This window comes from Limulus polyphemus, unplaced genomic scaffold (assembly GCF_000517525.1).
Source record: "Limulus polyphemus unplaced genomic scaffold, Limulus_polyphemus-2.1.2 Scaffold5300, whole genome shotgun sequence".
NCBI classification, from domain to species: Eukaryota; Metazoa; Arthropoda; class Merostomata; order Xiphosura; family Limulidae; genus Limulus; species Limulus polyphemus.
The window spans coordinates 1-16,188 of record NW_013670910.1 but is presented as its reverse complement, the minus strand read 5'-3'; the positions used below and the strand labels follow the sequence as shown (position 1 = coordinate 16,188).

Below are 16,188 nucleotides of genomic sequence, written 5' to 3'. Positions count from 1 at the left end.
CAAGGAACGAGGAGATACTAATACTCATGCCTTGGGCTATAATGCAATAATCTTTGACACTAAATTATCATAATAGATCTATCCCAATTTATATATATAACAAAACATTAATGACTAAATGTATAACACTCAGTCTTTCAAGCAGCACCACAGGTAACAGTACAATTGTTATGCCCAGTTAATAGACACAAAAACAGCCAATAGCAAAAAACTTTGATTAGTGACTCCCATTACCCTAAATGTGGTTTATCATCTGGAAACACTTAACAGAATTATGAAGAATACATCAAGATTTTACTTCATGGCAAAACAGAGCATCATTGGAATAATCAACTTCAAATGAAAAGAACAACTTTTATAAAAGTTAAACAGGGGTTAAAAATACTAAGCTTGGTTTGTCTGTCATAAATCTATTCAACAATGTCAGGAAATATACTCATTCTCTAGACAAACTTTGTGCTAATCAAAAAATGTTGTACCATAGCCAAGAGAGTGACTAGTAAGAAGAGGGCCATGAAATCACAAGAGGAAAGATTGAAAAAATGCCCATTTTCCTATATTTTTACATGCCCTAAGTTATTACGTTTTAACCCCTGTTTAAAACACACTAGAACGTGACATGGTATATTAACCTTAAGCTTTAATTACATCCCATGACACAAAGCTATCAAATGTCGTTCAATGTGATCACGTGACACATTAATATACCTTTGTGAAAGTAATACTTGGTCAGTGCTATCAACAACAATATATTATTAACTCAAACACTTTCAACAATTATTACAAATATTTTTTGCACATCACTGAATCACTATCAAAAATACATTCAGAGTGGTGTTTGATGATGTGACACATCATTTACCAATTTTCTTACCAACGGTGTATGCTGATGTGACACATCATTTTTAACAAAAACGTGTATTCAACTTCTGAATTCTTCACACTGTGCTTCTTAACAATTAAATCATTAAATATGATAACCACACTTTAAGCCTAAAATTATCACAGTCCTTACCAAAGCACCTTTTTTTTTGTATCAAGGTACGATACTGCAGCCTCTTTCTTCAGATCTGAAGTCTGAGTGGCACCTGAATACATTATGGACGACACTGGACAGTAACAAGAGTTATAACCATAACAACTACCCATTAAACCTAACTTGGGTCCACATGTTGTAAACAATTTCTTAAAGACAAAATATGAGACTAATAAACAATACAGTAAGACATCGGAGACACTAGAAGTGCTTATGTAGAGAAAGACAGATTTAGAATCTAATCACAAGGTAAGGAGTGAGCAGAAGTTTTTAATCAATATATATTTATGTATATATATATATATCTATAAATGCTTACGTACTTGATATAACATAGGTGGTGAGCATAAAACTATTCAGAGACTAGTTTCAGAAAACATTCCAAGATATTTAGTAATCCATTTCAAATGAGCACTGGTTAATTCTCTTTTCATTCATCTCTTCTTCCAGCTGATTTAGAAAAATTTCATAAATCTTTTCACATGTTTTAAGTCTATTCTTTCTTAGTCATGAATTAGGAAGAAAAATATTTAAATGTAAAATCAATTCAAAACCCAATCTTTATCTTTTACCATTATCAGAATTTCCTTGAAAAATCACTGAATAACTCGTTGAAGTAGACTTGTTCCTAGCCCAACAACTGTGAAAAATCTGGACTTTCTGATTGGTGATAGGGTGGTTCCTGGTGTTGATTATGAGCAGAATTGGCTCCAAAATGCTGCTTGTCTACTGGAGATGAACTGTGATGAGCCATAGAATTGGAACTCAAGAGAGCTAATCTGGATAACGGGGTTGGATGCTGAGTAATAGGGCCATATGAGGAAGGAGGTTGGAAGTTGTTGTAATGTCTTTGATATCCATGGGGCAACCAACGAGGGGAGTGAGCAAATGATGCCGGTACAGGCGTGGGCGGAGCAGAATAAAAAGGTCGTCCTTCACTCTCAGAAATGGCTAGTTGTCCAAATTGGGTATGGGGAGGAGGACTGTTGATCCGAGACACATGAGGATGTGGTGGAGGACTATGCATTACAGAAGGGATCATACTTCCCTGAAAATGTGTGGATAAGGGCTGGTGGGAATGTGTTGATGGTTTGGGAAGGTGGTCAGGAGGATGGTTCATGATATCAGGGGGAGAGGGACTTGAAAACTCTTGGTGTTGAGGCATAGTAGGCAACTTTTGATCCATATTTGAATGAGCTTCAATAGGAGGAGGTGCTCTGTGGAAAAACTGAGGAAGAGATGAACTCTGGGCTCCTGAAGATATCTGGGATAAAGGAGATGTTCTCATGTGTGGATGAGATTCAGGAATAGGTTTTATAACCTGGGAATGTGGAGGACTCTGGATATTTCTTAAAGTTTGGCCATTAGATTCCATAGGTTGATTAGATGTTGATGGAGGAAGAGGAGATTCTGAAGACACTTTTGAAGCAGTTGAAGATTTGTGGAAATTATAAGGAACAAATGGAGTAGTTCCTGATAAATCATATGAACGGTTAGGGGTAGTTTCACAAGAATGTGACCCTCCTTGGGATCCATAGCGACGAGATGGCACTTGACCAGTGTGTCTATGCATGTGAGTTTTAAGGTTTCCTTTCTGTGAGAAGGTCTTTCCACAGAGGCTACAGGGAAAGCGGTCATCCTTGTTGTGTGTCCTCATGTGTGTTTGCATGTTGCCTTTCTGTGAAAAGCATTTTCCACAAACTCCACACGCAAAGGGTTTTTCTTTTGCATGGACACTTCGAATATGGGTCTTCAGGTTACCTTTCTGTGTGAACCTCTTGCCACATGTATTACAGCCAAACTCTTTTTCTCCAGTGTGTATCTTCATGTGAGTGTCCACATTTCCTTTTTGTGTAAAACTCTTCCCACACACTTGACAGGAAAATGGTTTTTCACCAGTATGGATCATCATGTGAGTCTTGAGATTACCTTTCTGAGTAAAATATTTATAACAAACAGGACACATAAAATTCTTAGTAGGAGCAGGATGTGACCTTCGAATAGACTGGTTTTCTTCGTGGTATGGGGGATCATTTTGCTCTCTACTTGGTAATGACGGGGGTTGTGGGAGAAGTTGTTCTTCCTTGGATAAATTGTTCGGATCTATAGATCCTGATATTGGTGGTTGTAAGGGTGGCTGGAGCTGTTTTCTTTCAGGAGGTGCACTCACTGGTCTGTTAGTGTTAGATGCTCCTCCTAAGCTATAATTACTGGTACTGCTACATGCTCCATCTGATTTCAAACTATTGTATAAAGAGAAGTACTGTTGGCAGACTTCACATGGATGTGGTTTGTCTTTAGCATCAGGATGTGGACATTTCTGAACATGATCATTTAGGGAAGACATCTTCTCGATGTAGCTGGATGCAGCTGCTAGTTGGGATATTCCTGTCCCAAAGTGAAGTGGATTCTTCTTCAGGAATAGATCTGTCAAACTGGCTTGATAACCAGGGGGCCAGCTTTTCTGGCCAAGAGAACTTGGTGTGACCCAAGGATATGTACCATTCTGCAAGGAGCTCTCCACTGGATAAGCACTCATGACTGAGATAAACTGACAACCTGTAACTAAAGTGATGGTTTGGTTTAAGGAAATCGATCTAAACGTCACACTTACATGTATATAAAATGAAAGACCTGATTATGTTTCCTCTGTTGGGTGTATTGTTCTGTGGCCTATATGCAGGCTGTGTTGACCATTTTCACCTGTTTCTAGGAAAAAACTTGACATCTTCATATCCCTGGAGACCTGAGTAGAGAAACTTGTTTTACTTCTTTTGTACTTTATATCTTGACATACATTATGAAAATTTGATTTGAAAAGATAAAATAACAGACTTAATTACAATATAACTCTAAACTGCTGTTTACATTTACGATAACCAAAACTATATTTCAACTTTTTACATACTAGTGAAACGAAAGAAGTAAAAAATATGTTTTATAGATAATTCAGGTCCATACCAGTCAACATCAATCTCTGTGTTTCATAAAACTTACATTCAAGTACAAGTTTATAAAAACTTACCAATCCCACTAATACTTATGTACATGTACATAAAACTTGGTAATCACAGTAATATTTACATTCCAGTACATGTTCATAAAAACCTGACAATCCCACAAATACTTACATTCATGTACATGTTTATAAAAACTTACCAATCCCACTAATACTTACATTCATGTACATGTTTATAAAAACTTGCTAATCCCACCAATACTTACATTCATGTACATGTTTATAAAAACTTGCTAATCCCACCAATACTTACATTCATGTACATGTTTATAAAAACTTGCTAATCCCACCAATACTTACATTCAAGTACACGTTCGAGAGGAGAATATGTGGATAATCATCTTCATACCTACCTGGAGAATGTTGTCCTAGGGCCAATGAAGATTAGATGCAAAAGAATGAGAAAGATGATGAATCTAATGCAAAGAAATGTGAATTAGCCTGCAAGTACTCACATACAGAGACAAACATACCAACTGGAGGAGTTGATAGACCCAATCAGTAAGGGTAAAAGGAAGAAGGAGAGAATTCCCTGAAAGAAGAAAGGGTCCCAGGGTAAGAGCACATGATAGAGGGAACCATAAAAGGGAAGGGTTCATGATAAGGAACATTGAACAGCTCAAACATGATAGAAGAGCCAAACTGGATCTGAATGATCAAAGAGATGAGAGGTAAAAGGAAGGAAGATCGGAGAGAAAGTATGGTTACTTCCGGAGCAGTCAAAATCTGAGGAAGGAAAGATCACTCCAGGAGAGGAGTATAATACATGCAGTGGAAAAGGGTACAAAAAGCATTCATAGTACAGACATCTGTAATCACAGGTGAGAAGAAGGAAGAAATAAGTCTGAGGAAGGAAAGATCACGCCAGGAGAGGAGTATATACGTGCAGTAGAAAAGGGTACAAGAAGCATCCATAGCATAGACATCTGTAATCACAGGTAAGAAGAAGGAAGAAATAAGTTTGAAGAGAAGATGATACAAAAAGCAAGAAGCTTATAGCTCCAATGGAGCATGTGTGAGATCATCTGAAACCCCCACTAAGGTCTCAGTCAGGCATGGGAGTCAGATGAGGAGGATGGGAAGAGGTTGAAGGAGTAGAAAAAGTGGAGAGAACTAGGGAAGAAACATCTTGTTGTACCAGAAAAGGTGAAATGCTGTGTACAAAACTGCTCAACAACTAGTAAGAGCAGAAACTGACAAATCATGGATGAACAGCCAAGTAAAAAGGCAGAAAGGTAGTCCACTATATGATGACAAAAAGAAAGGGAGTGGCAGATGGACTAACGACAAATGACCTGCCACTGTTATTGATAGATAAACATGGTAAAAGGGGGACAGGAATGTAACAAGAAGAAAGCCACACAATCGGAAAGTCTGGCTTGATGAGTAACAGGTTGAGCAAATCCAATGCATGAAAATGGAAAGAGTACATCCCCAGATGAAAGAGATATGTTAGGGTGAAGCAAGAGAGAGAGGATATTGGGAAGATGAAGGGGTCTGAGGATCTAATGGAAGAGGCATATAGAAGGAGGTGAGACCAGGCCTAGTTGTGAAGAATGAGGAACAGAAAACGAGAACAGAGAAAGCCTGAAGTTGAGAAGGTGACAAAAGCATTTATGAGGGGCATGCCCAACCAAGAGCAAACACAACAAAAGACCTGGGGGTATAGGACCACTTCACTGGTAGAATGTTAACTGGCTGAGAAATATGGTACACCATCAAATTCTTTGCTTCTTGCAAATGACAAGAAACAAGACAAACGCAATGGGAATGGTCCCAGAAGAATATATCCAATGCTGGAAAGCAAAGGATCCTGGAATGGGTGCCTCTCAGACAAGAAACAACCATGGAAGTGACTGAGTGGAAAATGGCTAAGTGATTTACCAGTAGGGGTAAGAATGGGAACATGGCTGATGAACAGCAAGATGATCAAGAACATTGATGTGGAGTGAATGTCTTGCATCCAAATGACAGAAGCCATGCCTTGTCTGGAGAGGGGAGTATTGGTGAAGAGTTAGTTCCAGCATGAAAGTCAGAAAAGGAATGCCAGAAGTAGTATGGACATGGTCTAGTCACCATAACGATTCCTCAAAAAGAGGATCACAAAAGAAAACAATGGAACCCAAGAAAGAAACCCACAGATCCACAATGTCCACTGAATGAAGCATAGGTGTGCATGCTCCAAAGGAATGAAGGGTTCCAGGGAAGCTAGAGTCCACAACAGTGAAAGAGCCTTTCATGCAAGAGAATAAGAAGCACAATATCTTGTGACCAGAGATACCATAGCTCACAGGTGATGAGGAGAGGGCTGAACATGGCAAAGACAAGATGAAGAAAATGCCCAAAGTACCAAATATTGAGTGTGTGTGAGGAGAGTAAACCAACAGAAAATGAGCCAACTTAAGTCAATCGCCCAAGAAAAAGGAATGCCAGTCCAGAGTCATGAATATGGCTAATGAAGTCCATCACGATACCAATGAATATAAAAGGGACTGACACTGTTGAATGGAAGGGCAAGAAATGAGATGACGTGAAATTGGTGGATGGAATATAGAAAACATACAGAGGACAGGGTAAAAGTTATTTATAGAAAGGTGTCTGACACATCAGTCATGGCCAACTACACACTGGGTGAAAGAGATTATAGACAGGGTTGGAGGGAGGATAAAGTGAAATAAGAAGAGAAGCAATGAGAGAGATCAAAGTATAGAAATGAAAAACGACTGTTAGTAGAAAATGAGTCAACAGTAGGAGAAGAGATGGGTACCCACAGGGTTTTACATGTTCAACAGTCACTGACAAAAAGAGTAATGAACTAGACTTCTGGTAGAGGCAAGGTTAGAAAAAAGGGGGAAGGCCTGGAACTTAGAATAGGAAGGGTAGAGGCAGACTGATCCAGACGAGGAGAGCAGGGTTAAAGGGCAAGGTCGAGTAAGAAGAAAAACATGGGAAGATAACGAGGACTGAAATCATATAACCTCAGTCCAGGTCATAGGGAGAAAGGAACACCCCTAAAGATATCCAGGCAAAGAAAGGGAGCCTGACAAATACTATATATACAAGAAGAAGGAAGAAGTACAGTAGAGGAGCATAACCTGCTCCGAGTCTAAACTTTACGAAAGAAAATAAGGAGAGATAGAGCAGAAGTAGAACAGACTTAGCTGGCAAAGAGAAGGGAATGAATATCTACAGAAAACCAATTTGAAGCATAATAAATTGCCTCAGATAAAAGGAAGGGGATTACAGGAGAGTAGTGAAAAAAGAAAATGCTAAAATGGGGAACCAGAGAGCAAAATAAAAGGCAAGGGGAACCAATCTCCAAGCTGACCAAACATATACCAAGGACAGGGAATGCAGACAAAGAAAATCTACGAGTCATGACAAAAAGAGCCAAAAATGGAAGTAGGACGATGCATTTGGGTGTGAGTGAGAATGATCAGAGAAAGGAAACAGTATAAACCCTAATAACCAGCAAGGAGGAAAAACAAAGTAAACCCAAAATTTGTGGAGCATGGAGTAAAAGACAACAACAAGAAATACGAAAGGACACAAGTAAAAGACAAGGAAAGGAACATACCTGAGAATGAAATCCAGAAATATATTGGAAGGTTAAGGTACTACCCAAAGCAAAACATGTTAAAGTCGTAGTCTAATAGGTCATTCCCGACAGAGGAGAAAGAGTTCAGCAATAGGACGGGAGTAGGAGGCTCTGTAAGCATGTGGTAATCCACAACACACTGAACAATGGCTACAATGATCCCATGTAAAAGTTGCACCACGTCTAGTGGTATACAAATCTCATAGGTAGGCACAAAAGGAAGACAGCTTTTCTTTGTGTGGAGGCGAGTTGTCGTCTCAGAATAATAACATTTTTACAAACATCCCAGAGTTTTATTAACAGCTTCAGTTTACCTTTATAATGTTCGCAATGAACATAAAGGAATAAAATTCTCCAAGAACTCAAGAACAACTTTTTAAATTTATGACATATACAACAATACTCAGCAGTGTATTTGAAGTATCATACGCTATACCAGTTCCCACTGAATATCAACCCATTATTAACTGTGAATATACAGATCCTTCTTTTTGGCTTTATATTAACACTAGAATTGAGATAAACCAGTACCAAAACATACTTTTTCTTTAATATCTTAATGACTGAATAAGCTTCATGTGAGGAAACTGAACATTGGTAGTCATCATACCTCTAAAAGGAACAGCATAATTTGTGTAGATGTCTTCACTCATCTTCCTCGTAGGTACCATGCAGAATGTTCAATCCATAGAATCATCTTCCTCCTAAGTACCATGCAGAATGTTCAATCTATAGACTCATCTCCCTCGTAGGTACCATGCAGAATGTCCAATCCATAGATTTATTTTCCTCACAGGTACCATGCAGAATGTCCAATCCATAGACTTATTTTCCTTGTAGGTACCATGCACAATGTCCAATCCATAGACTTATTTTCCTCACAGGTATCATGCAGAATGTCCAATCCATAGACTTATTTTCCTCACAGGTACCATGCACAATGTCCAATCCATAGACTTATTTTCCTCGTAGGTACCATGCACAATGTCCAATCCATAGACTTATTTTCCTCGTAGGTACCATGCAGAATGTCCAATCCATAGACTTATTTTCCTCACAGGTACCATGTAGAACGTCCAATATTCAGACTCATCTTCCTCACAGGAACCTTACAGTGTGTCCACTTCTCAGACTCAGCTTTCTCACAAGTACTATGCAGAATGACCAATGACACCTTCAGTTTTAGATCAAACCCAAGAGATGACAGCACATGTAACCTGCACTTTCATGTTTTCAGGTTGATAATAACCCATGAGCAGGAATGGCAGGTCCTGATTCATTGTCTTCTATATATGTCATAAATTTACATCTTAATCTTATTCGACACCATACTGGAGAAAACTTACGAAGATACATATATAGACACCACAGAAGCAGTCGTATATAAAAACTCCATCTTAATAGTAAGCAATGAGAAGGTATGGATGGGCCTTTTCCCTACACCCAAACTCAATGTGGATTACAGGTAAGTATTCCCTGTGAGACTCAGTGGGTTCTATTGTTTCCGTAATATATATTCGTATACAGTTAGAATAAGGTGCTTATGAGATCTGAGAAATAAAGGAGGAAAATAAAGAACTCACTATCTATCAGAGTCCCTGTGAAGAGTGAAGAATGGCGACTGGGAAGGGTGGGGGTGGAGATGAAAGCCAAAGGAGATTAAATATCCCTGTAGTGTAAGTAATAGGACAGTAATGTGTCAAAGGTTGTTTACATCCTCATCTGCAAGACTTCATTCAGGGGAAATTGATGACTAGAGGCAAAAGAAACCATGAGATGACAAACGTAATGGGTGGGAAAATGAAAAATAAGAAAAGGGTCATCACCCATAGAAGAAGAAACAAGCTGAAAGAGGTGTGTAACCCAACCAGGCAAAGAATAAGGAGATAAGTGAATAGAGAAGAGGAATTCCATGGCAAGAAAAGACTTTGTCAAGTGCCCTAAAAAGGGGCAGTATGAGGGAGATAATAATATATAGAATGTTCAGAACAAAGTAGATAAGCTGGGTTGGAAGGACCATACAAGGAAGAAAGGGAGGATGAGTGGAAAAAACATCCAAACACCCTTTCAAGCCACTTAGACAAAGGTGAGTGTCAGCTTCCATAAGGGAGAAGAGGAAGATATTTTCAAAGCATATAAAAGGAGGTTGAACCACACCAGATGCAGAGCATCATCAGCCATTACTGTAGAGTCATGAACTGGATATCAAATGAGTGGAAGTGAAGAGTGGAGAGGAGTTGAAAAGGCAGTGATGATAGGACACCTACAGTGGGTGCAAATCCCTTGAAAACACTGTAGGATGAAAAACCCACATACCATGGAAAAGGGTCCAGACCTAGATGAGAGAGTAAATGCACCACCAAGACCTAAGCTTCTAAGATTTAATTTATCAACAACTGAATATGATGATTATGAGCCCAAAAAAAGAAAATCCAATACCAGCAAAACAGAGGTTCCAAGACTGAGTGCCTCCTTGTTGGTATAAAGAAGAAACAACACTGGTTCTGTTAAACAGTGCATCAGCACTTTCACTGTTTCATCCAGTAAGATGTATTCCTAAAGATCATGTGGATTTCGAAAATTCATCAACAATATGGATACTGCATGTTCGGCTTGTGAAATTTACCCGTAAAAGTTATAAGTTATGACAAAAATGATTCAGCTCAGAGAAACATTAATAGGTTCACATCTGCAGTATCTTCCTTCTGGTAAAATCATAACATTTTTTCTGCTAAAATCATATCAATTTCTTATCTGTGGTGGAGTACCTTCTTTCTGGGAAGCTGAACAGTGTTCTTTCTCTTTGGTGGAGTACCTTCTTTCTGGAATGATCAACAACATTCTTTCTCTTTGGTGGAGTACATTCGAGAAAGAATGTTGTTGATCTTCCCAGAAACCCAGAAAGAATGTACTCCAAGAAAAAGATCAACAACATTCTTTCTGGGAAGATCAACAACATTCTTTCTCTTTCTTGAAGTACATTCTTTCTGGGAAGATCAACAACATTCTTTCTCTTTCTTGAAGTACATTATTTCTGGGAAGATCAACAATATTTTTTCTCTTTCTGGGACGATCAACAACATTCTTTCTGGGAAGATCAACAACATTCTTTCTTCTAAGGTTATACCAACTTCTTATCTATGGTGATGTATCTTCTTTCTGTTCTATCAAACAAACCTATCCCTGTGTTTTAAAACTCCTCTTCTTGTCACTCAGTGCGTTTTTCTTTGGGTTGAAATCAAAGGTTTTAATAATGATAGATACTTTGACATCACAATCTGTTAACCTTTTCTTTGGCAATTTCACGTTTGTAGACTCGGAGGTTTTTGTATGTACACAGGATGCATGTATTTGACTAGGATGTGGAAACTTGATCAGTTCTTAGCTTGGACTGCCTTACACTAGTTCACAGAGATATCGAATTACAACATCAATCTTCGTTTTATACCTGATCTTCACAATATGTATAGTCATCACCATTACAAGGCTTCTATATCAATACATCAGCATTACCAAGTTTTTGGTCCATGACAGTACACTATGGTAAGATTTCATTCTCAAGAGTTTTGTAGCCAATTAACTCCGAAACATTAACTGTTCAAGATGTGAAGGTTTGTATAAAGAGTAACCCTTTTCCAGAGAAATAGAGCTACAAGTGATTCACAACTCAAACAGTATCTAAAAGTTTTAAACATTCACTAAATTTGTGTTCTTTTCAATCCTGTAGTTGTGGTGCTTCAGCATCTACTGCAGGGTTACTGGAATATGTATGAAGAATCAGTGGATCTTCAGATGTTGAGCAGAATACCTGAAAATACCTTCACATGTTGTCATCAATTTAAATTAAATTAACATGCTTTGGTAATCAATGTTGAATATATTTTATTGTTGTTTCAAAAGTTGCTCGAGCAAACAGTAGAACAGCAAACTACTAAAATCCATAACTTTCTGTAAATTCCATTTTTTTGTTTTCTTTGTCTACTTCTACCCACTCTTTGAAAACCAGGTGGAGCTAGACGATGCATTTTAAGTAGAGGGTAAGAATCATTTTTTGTTGCATTATTCACCTTTAGTAGTCTACACGGAAATATCTGTTTCAACCTTTTTTTTCTAGAATCCTTGGTGATGTCCATAACTAGTACCATGAATACTTCTTACTTGTCAGTAGGATGATTGTGGATAGACTTACACACAGTTCCTAACTTCATTTTGCTATAAATCAATCAATTCACTAGAGGTGGTATTTTGATATAAAAAGAAGGCAGATCATGAAGAAATTGCCTTTGGTTCTTATCAAGTTGACCACAACTTCTATACGTGAGGAGGAATCAGTTCTTCTTAATGCTTGACTTTAATTTATCAGCAGCAACTTCTGATATCATTCATGATCTCTACTCTACTCACACGAAACGTTTCTACTGTTTCACACTTCAACAGATATCTATTCGTGACCTTAATCTATTGGTCTAGTACATTTGTAATTTCTTCCAACAACAATCACCTTTCAAGTTAATAATGGCTGGAGATGGCTTGAATGGGTAATGAAGAAACACTTTAATATAAGTTGAACATAACAGCAAATGTACAATGTTGTACAAAACCTTGTCGAAACGTTGTACATTTGCTGTTATGTTAAACTTATATTAAAGTTTTTCTTCATTACCCATTCAAGCCATCTCCAGCCATTATTAGTCTCAAAGTGGGTTCCTCGTCATTGAATTTGAATACACCTTTCAAGTTCTTCAAATGAACAGTCTTTTGGATAACGCTTCAGATCACAGATATACATGCACATGATTAGTGGATAACACTTCAGATCACAGGTATACATGCACATGATTAGTGGATAACACTTCAGATCACAGGTATACAAGCACATGATTAGGTATAAATACATCAATTTCAGCAGGGAAGACAACTATCTCACAAGTATTTGTAAGAAGTTCAAACTAAGATGTACTAAATATGGAATACCATAGTGGAAATTCTTCACAAGTATTTGTAAGAAGTTCAAACTAAGATGTACTAAATATGGAATACCATAGTGGAAATTCTTCACAAGTTATTTGTAAGAAGTTCAAACTAAGATGTACTAAATATGGAATACCATAGTGGAAATTCTTCACAAGTATTTAGAAGATAAATCTCTCAGATTCACCTCTCTTCTGTGTCAATAATCTACCGTGATGTCTTCAATACTCTCACATCTCGTGGATGAGTAGAAGACACACCAAATCCCAATATGCACTGAAACCTTATCCAAGATTCACTATACAACAAATATATTTATTAAACTTGAGAAGTAAAACAGTCAGTGTATAATTTGGTAAAAGTTTTGTAATTCAGAATAGCTAGTAATAGCTTCTTTATAAAAGGGGGAGCCACTAATATGATCTATATAAATACAAACACACCATTCAAGCATATCAAACAAAGTATGAATTTGTGCTATATTATGTACACTCTGGTTCTTAAGTGCAAAGCTACACAGTGGGCTATCTACACTCTGCCATCCATGGGTATCAAACCTCATATTTTAGTATTATAAGCCTGTAAGTTTACCAGTGGGCCACAAGGAGGAGGAGACATATAACGTAAAGATCACCGAGAACTAATGCACAAGGAAATCATAGGAATACACTTAAAAGAAAAAACATGATCGATTCATGTTAAATTTCATATAACTTTTAAATCAAGCAAAAGGTGACTAAGTATTTCTTAGTTACATATGTATCCTAACATCACATGTTTAAGGGTAATATTGGTCTTCAATATTCATATAAATAAAGATCTTCCCTGCGTACCAATCAACAGATAGCCTCACTTGTGAAAACAACTGCCCAGTCTTAGAAATTATGTCTCATCCAACATTTGTGACTCTAGTTTCAGTGTTAACTAGTATAATGCAATGGCATTCACTCTACGGTTACACTAAGTTGTAGACACGTCTCCTAGAGCAGTGAACCTTTTATGTCAAGTATGAGGCAGTTATATTCATCCCAGATATATCTATACTGCCTGTGAAGTTTAGTTACTTCCTGCAAGGACTTAACCATTATTTCTAGTCTTGTCGTTCTTTTTACTAACAGGTTGATAAGTTAAAGTTTTGGTTCATGTTCAGCCATAAGACAATAACTTTCACTTGGCTAGCTCTAATGTGATTGGTATCCTATACTGTAATCATTCTGTTAGAAGTTCCCATTAAAACAATGTACTTTCAGATTTAATCTTTCTATATTAATTAGGATGTCTTAATGATTATTTAAAATTGATGAAGTCTTTTAAGTCATCAACAGCACATGGATTCCAGTTCCAAAGAAAGTTGACCAGCTTCCCACAGTACGAGTCAATTTGATGAGTACTTCTCCGTTTTGATGCTGATAAATAAACCACACGCAACTTACTCAATGATGTTTCCAGGCATTTCTGGGAAGTAAAAATGGAAAACCAACCTACTACATAACTAAACTCTACCATAATATCTTAGGAATGTCTTTCTGATAGTTCTATGATATGGTAATTAGTTCAGATTTCTGATGACAAGTTGCTTAGTTTTACTGAGGCTGATGTAAGATGTTTTAAATGGAGCTTAGCCCAACCTATATAAATCTTAAATGTGTTCTCTCATCATGTTGTTTTCAGGCTACAGCACAAAGACCATCTCGACAGTTGACCTTAAAGAAAGCAGAGACCATCTCCCCAGTTGACCTTGTGCACTTTAATAAGACCACCTCTCACCCTGCTTTTCTTAATCTGTCCCTAAAAGATAACCCATCAACCATTATAATGGAGAAGCCTTTCAATATGTTAATATCCTTTTTTAGATAAGGAGACCAAAACCATAAATAGTATTCCAAGTGCAGCCTAACTATTGGTTCAATAAAGACAATTACCTTTTTTTGTCTATAAATACCTCATACAATTCTATTAACTTTACAACTATTAATAGAAACCTGTTCATTAACATCTCTCTATTTTGAGGAAACCTTGTCTCACACTCAAATTCATGGCTTTTAAACATGAGATAATCCTGGCAATGGGAGTTTTTTAAACAAAACATCATTAACTTCAAGAGTCACATCAACCTTCATTCCTTTCATGGCTCTGTCAGTTCTGCTATATGGATTATCTTGGATAATGATGATATTATGCAGCCTTTCAAAGACTCCTGTTAACTATTCCTTTCATTTTAAACAGATATTTTGGTGGTCATTGAGTTATGTTCTTTCAGTTCATTACCATATTCATTCATTTACTGAGCTTTGTACTTAAATATTCACACTATTGTTGAAAGATCTGTCTCGAAGTGACTATACAAAGTGTAGCAATTTCTAACCATGCACCAAATCTCTAAATGCACCTATTCTAAAGACCACACCAAATCACCACACACCATATCCCTATTGGCCACACACTACATTACTAATGTTCCACACACCAAATCCCTAATGTTCTATGCACCAAATCCCTAATGCACCACACACCAAATTCAAAATACTCCACACACCAAATCACTAATGTACCACACACCAAATCCCTAATGCACAACACACCAAATCCCTAATGTTCTATGCACCAAATCCCTAATGCACCACACACCAAATTCAAAATACTCCACACACCAAATCACTAATGCACCACACACCAAATCACTGATGCACAACACACCAAATCCCTAATGGCCACACACAAAATCCATAATGTACTACATGCCCAATTGCTAATGCTCTATGCACCAAATCCCTAATGCACCACACACCAAATTCATAATGCTCCACATACCAAATTCCTAATGCTCCACACACCAAATTCCTAATGCACCACACACCAAATTCATAATGCTCCACACACCAAATACCTAATGCTCCACACACCAAATACCTAATACTTCACACATCAAATCACTAATGCGCCTACCAAAAACCACTCCAAATCACTAATGTACCATATTCCAAATTCCTAATGCTCCACACACCAAATCCCTAATGCACCACACTCAAAATCTCTAATGCTCTACACATCAAATCCCTAATGCTCCACACACCAAACTGCTAATGCTCTATGCACCAAATCCCTAATGCACAACACAATACATCCATAATCCTCTACACACCACACACCAAATCCCTGATGCTCTATACACCAAGTCCTATACACATCAAATCCCTAATGCTCCACACATCAAATCACTAATGCACCTACTAAAAAAACACAAAAAACCACTAATTGAAACACACACCAAATCCCTAATTTACCACACACAGTCACTAATTCTCCACACACCAAATCCCAAAAGCACAAAACACTAAATCCCTAATACATCACATACCAAATTCCTAACATTCCACACACCAAATCACTAATCCTCCACACACCACATCACTAATTCACCACACTCAAAATCTCTAATGTTCTACACATCAAATCTCTAATACTCTATATGCCAAATCTCTAATGTTCTACACATCAAATCTCTAATGCTCTATATGCCAAATCCCCAATTCTATACACACCAAGGCCCTCATGCTCTACATA

General features: G+C 37.5%; 1 protein-coding gene across 1 annotated transcript; it reads right to left on the bottom strand.

Moving 5' to 3' along the window:
* Positions 1 to 1,556: 1,556 nt before the first annotated feature.
* On the bottom strand, positions 1,557 to 3,772 carry LOC106472398 (zinc finger protein squeeze-like). Its single transcript, XM_013933041.2, has one exon. The coding sequence runs from the start codon at positions 3,573 to 3,575 to the stop codon at positions 1,665 to 1,667; it is 1,911 nt and encodes a 636-aa protein (XP_013788495.1). The 5' UTR covers positions 3,576 to 3,772; the 3' UTR covers positions 1,557 to 1,664.
* Positions 3,773 to 16,188: the final 12,416 nt, after the last annotated feature.

Coding starts and splice junctions, on each gene's coding strand:
- LOC106472398 (XM_013933041.2), bottom strand. CDS start 3,575: ATGAGTGCTTATCCAGTGGAGAGCTCCTTGCAGAATGGTACATATCCT.